The 5,073-nt window shown below is 40.3% G+C and overlaps 1 protein-coding gene across 1 annotated transcript in view; it reads left to right on the top strand.

Moving 5' to 3' along the window:
- The window catches only part of LOC107659454 (ADP-ribosylation factor-like protein 5B), a 13,434-nt gene extending 8,378 nt beyond the window's left edge, over window positions 1–5,056 (top strand). Inside the window, exons 4-6 of the mRNA XM_016448403.1 lie at window positions 1,990–2,073; window positions 2,182–2,333; window positions 4,340–5,056. Coding sequence (XP_016303889.1) covers window positions 1,990–2,073; window positions 2,182–2,333; window positions 4,340–4,388 — 285 coding nt within the window. The 3' untranslated portion in view covers window positions 4,389–5,056. The remainder of the gene's footprint in view (window positions 1–1,989; window positions 2,074–2,181; window positions 2,334–4,339) is intronic.
- The last annotated feature ends 17 nt before the right edge of the window (window positions 5,057–5,073 follow it).

The raw sequence follows: 5,073 nt of genomic DNA, 5'->3' as shown, positions 1-5,073 counted from the left end.
TAACACGCGCTTTCGGTCGTGTAACGTTAGTATGAACGGACATCTGCATATGATCGGAGCTCCACGCAGCTCCCGCGCTACTCTCCATTGGAAATGAATGACTGAATGACCGGTCTGTCGCTTGGCGTTTGTCGGAGATAGTGGAAAGCCGGCTTGAAACACAGTGGAAACGCCAGTATGACGAGGATCGTTTTCATTTTAAAACATAAACTCACCAGTGTAAATGTAGCCTTACATCAAAGGGGGCTGGGACGCATTCACACTACAGCCTCACGTGTGCGCCACATCTCTGAGTGTAACCGGTGTAAACTAGTAGCTGTGTTGACTTGACGCGGACCGACTGTGCAGACCGATCGGTGTATTACAGTACCACGAGAGCTAAAGACTGCTCACTGCTCCGTGCGCTTTCGAATCGCTCTCGCCGATGATCGATCTGTGCCGCACCTCTTCTCACACCGGCTAAACTAATATAAATTTCAAATATTAAAGTGTTAAAGACAAGTAAACAGTCAGTAATAAAATTGGAACAATCAAATCTAGTGTTGTCACGGTACCAAAATTTCAGTATTCGGTACCGATACCAGTGAAAATCCACAGTTCTCGGTACCAATTCCGGTACCAAAGCAAAACACAAAAACATGCTAATTAAAAAATGTGACTATACTTTCATTTAATCCAAACTGTGTACATATTTAATTTTAAAGGGCTTTTAAAACCTTCTAAAGTTATTCAGCCAAGAATAACAACTAAGTTGGCAAAAAAAAAAGCCCAGAACTGCTTTTCTGACTGACATGACACAAACAATGTTAACCATTTGTACATTCTCTAACATTAGAGTTAGCCGCGCTTATGCTAAAGATTAACTACTCTAATAACAGCGATGTTCATTTCAATCCGACATTCAAATTAAAATATTGAATAGTATTCATAACAGAAGCGGTGTTTCCCACAGACTTGCACGGTATTTGTAGTGGCATATATATGCAAATTCATTCTCTGCCAGCAGGAGGCGCTTGTAGAGCGGGAGAGATAGAGGTTTCCCCGGTAACGGCTGTAATCAAATAAGTGCTGAGCTCACAAACGTTGCTCAGGCATTACAGGCAAGATGAAATGAAAATGACATCCATAATTTTTTGAAGACAGTCGGTTTCCTTCAGAAATACAGTGATATAAAAACACCTGCACCGGGTTTCGACTTTGACACATGCAGTGCTCATGTTTATTCAACGAAGTCAAAGCCTTTTGGAAAATCTATTTGTGGCGGGCGCCACAAATAAATCAATGTATGGGAAACACTGAGAAGATCTAAATATTAAAATTAAACTTACCGGCTTGAACTCTTTCATTTGATCCGGGTGTCTGTCTTTAAAGTGTTTTGTTAGTTTGATGTGTTTCCTCATTTTGAGGTAGCCACGTCTCAGTGCTTTTATGAAGAGAGCGCATCTGCGCACCTTTCGGATAGCGCATCAAGAACCGGGTTGACCGGGTACTCTGTACCAGCGGTACTTAAAAAAAACCTGGTACCGTAACGTTTTTTTTAGTACCAACTTGGTACCGAAGTACCGGGTCTTTTGACAACACTAGTTTCTGAGTAACAGCTGTGTTCAGTCTGCTGTGAATAATAGCTTGAACAACAGTTGTGCACAGTGGTAATTCCGCCAGACCTTAGCAGCTGGTGTCTGATTCAGAGTTAAAAGTTCAGGGTTACACAAAGAGGTTCAAATGGCGAGACCCCTGCCTTTCATTCAGAAAGTGTGCATGTGAGATTTGTGGTATAGCCCTGCTGTCAAGCTCTATTCAGGAGCACTCGCTCTTGAGACCATAGATACATGATTTCTCCCAAGGACAAGCACACTGAGCAACAAACTCTGTGGCCTTGCTAAACTTAGAAACCACCCCTGAATGCAAGTGCAGTAGTATGCTGCCTGACTATATCTGATAATAAAGCTGTGTGTGTGTGTGTGTGTGTGTGTGGATTTTCTCTTGTAGTTCATCATACTGGTAGTGGACAGTACTGACAGAGAGAGACTAGCCATTTCTAAAGAAGAGATCTACAGGATGCTAGCACATGAGGTAATGCTTTAACATTTACAGCACACGGAGCATGAATATAAATCCCATCTCAAAAAAAGCAAAATTTTGGGTCTGTTTTTCAGTTGTTTTCTATTTTCATTCTTTCAGGATCTGCGCAAAGCTGCAGTGTTGATCTTTGCTAATAAGCAGGACATGAAGGGCTGTATGTCTGCAGCAGAGATTTCCAAATACCTGACCCTCAGCTCCATGAAGGATCATCCCTGGCACATCCAGTCCTGCTGTGCGCTCACTGGAGAAGGGTAAGACCTGCAGTATAGACACAGGGATTACCTGTCCTAGCTTGTAAGGTGTAATAGATTGATGATGGCAAAATGTACAATCAACCCAATAATACAATCATCCCAGGCTCAGTGGAAAAATGTGCCCCTACCTACATTTTTACAAAATTCTCTATGTACCTGTATGTAAAAATGTGCCTATACACATAGTTCATTGAATGTTCCAGCTGAAATGAACACTAGTAACAGTAAAACATCAACAACTTTATTCATTTTCACAATAAATTATGATTACGGGACAGATTATCGATTAATAAATACTTATTTTCACGTGGTTCCATGCACAATGCCATGTTATGACCTCAAAAGACTTTTACCATAGTGCATTATTTGTAAACTAATATATTTTGATGTTTGCATCTAGGGGTGTGCCATATCATACGTCCACGATAATACCGGTATAAATTTTTACATGATAAAAAAGTGTCATATCGCGATATCAATGATATAGCGACGTGAGGACGTATGGCAGATATACGTTCCCTAGCGCGCACAACAACACCACAAACCCAATAGGTGTGTTCGACTTGAAGCAGCGCTGCGCAGACTGATCGGTGTATGACTTCAAAGTATCGCGAGAGCAGTTCTAGTGCATATTCGAACGCACACTCTTACCTTCAAAAATAGGCGAGGCGCATATCTTTAACGAAGCGGCGTGGAGAGCCGCTTCTGAAACGTGCCGCGGCTCCACTGGTGTAAACCCAAGCATTGACTAGAGTGGCCGTGTCAGAGCCGTAACGCGCCGCAGACACGTGCAGTGTAAATAAGGGGTAAGTCACTCGCGGTATTTTGACGTCATACACCGATCGGTATGCTTCAAGTCAAACACACAGCTGCTGCTGCCACCTTATGACAATAGATTTACACTTCAAATTAGGTAGTCTGTCATCGATGACAGTAGCTCATTGGAAAAGGATGGAAAATGCCCTTCATTTTGTTTGCACTAATAAATGCTGCTGCCTGCCAGCTGCAATCACCAATAAAATCAATCGTCATAAATACCGTTACCGCAAATATTCTTGAAATATCATGATATAATTTTGACCCCCCCACCCCTACACATAATCAACACCAGATGCATGAGGTTTTTCTGAGTAAAGTAAACTTGCTTCGTAGCTCACCTATTACAGCACTGCACTTCCAATGCTCGGCTACAAGTCATGTAAATCATAAGTCAGAATGAAAGAGCTCAAAAACTTTGTAGCAAGCTAAAATGGCATGGTTGTTTTAGCAAATATGTTTTTATCTCATGTTTGGTTTTGCTGACACTATTGGTCAGGTTTAGTGTAGGTGGTATGTTATTTTCAAACACAATAGGGTATTTATCTTTTATTGCCACTCACATTTCGGACATTTAATTTCCGAGCTTCCGCGATACGTATAATAACCAACATAATAAAAGTTGCCAGATTTACATTCATCTGTTTTGGATAAAGCTAATGCTTTTAGCGCTACTCACTGGATGAAAACAAGCAAGAAGCAAAGTTATATTATTTTGAAGAATTGTCACCACAGGCACGTTGCCTGGGATAAATGCAATAATCCAAAAAAGGTCAAACGGTTAAAATTAAAATTGTTTTACCTGTAAAAATAAATAGATAAATAAATAAATAGTACTTCTGAAAAATCTCAGTAGCCTTGTTTGTTCTGCTTGGAATGTGCTTAAAACATTAATGATTTAATAACCTTGTTAAATGTAATCTATAGAAAAACTCAATATGAATATCCATTTATCATACTTTGTACATTATAATACCATGATGCTTTGAGTTGTAGCTTTTAAAACTCTTAGTTTAGCTGTTAAATGTTTTATTTTTAAATTTCATAGGCACTGGTGTAGAATTGTAATATTGACCATGATGTGTAAATAGTTTATCACATATGTAAACATTTTATCATACTGGCTAGAATTGTACTATTGGTGCATCCCTACTGAACGTGTGTGTGTGTGTGTGTGTGTGTTTCAGGCTGTGTCAAGGTTTAGAGTGGATGACCTCAAGAGCCGGGCTCAGATAGCCTCTGAGTCTTCTTGTTGGACTGATTGACAGCGATTTCCACCTCCTCTGGTGGCACTGCAGGCTCATCCCATTGGCTGCTCATGTTTTATTTTTAATCTCGCTCTGCAGCTGAACTCTCTGGACACCTACCTCAGCTGGGATTTATCAGTTACATGAATCTGGTTTGACAGTCTTGTCGATCAATATTAAATCAGGAGCGTCTGGATTTTTGTACTGGGTGTATATCGGAAGATCTTCAAATTCGAAAGTATTTCAACTTAAAGAGAGGCACTACATTGCTGGTGTGTGTTTGTGAGGAGGGACTGTGTTTTTAACACTCTGACAGTGGAACAGAAGTTCTCCAAATAAGTATATTAAGCTAATCGTGTGTTTCTTTAAATCTACTGGGAAGAAATGATTTGAATGGTCTAAATGTTACTTTTTCACATGGGGAATCTTTGGGTAAATTGTTGTTATTGTTTGGTTGTTTTTGGTTATGCTTTTGGGGTATCAAATGTTTAAAGTGCCATTGGTACCCAGCAACACCACCACATATCATGAAAACACCTGAGCATATCACTTAGTACACATTACCTCAATCATTAGTTACAGTAGAGGGTGCTGTTACCATTTCAGACTGGCCATTACAGCTTGAAATGTCATTGATGTGAGATGCAATTTAAAGAAGGGGGGGGGGGGGGGGG

The sequence above is a fragment of the Sinocyclocheilus anshuiensis genome, unplaced genomic scaffold (assembly GCF_001515605.1).
Source record: "Sinocyclocheilus anshuiensis isolate Anshui unplaced genomic scaffold, SAMN03320099.WGS_v1.1 scaffold815, whole genome shotgun sequence".
NCBI lineage: Eukaryota > Metazoa > Chordata > Actinopteri > Cypriniformes > Cyprinidae > Sinocyclocheilus > Sinocyclocheilus anshuiensis.
The sequence above is the reverse complement of the archived record's forward strand: the minus strand, read 5'-3'. Positions and strand labels throughout refer to the sequence as shown.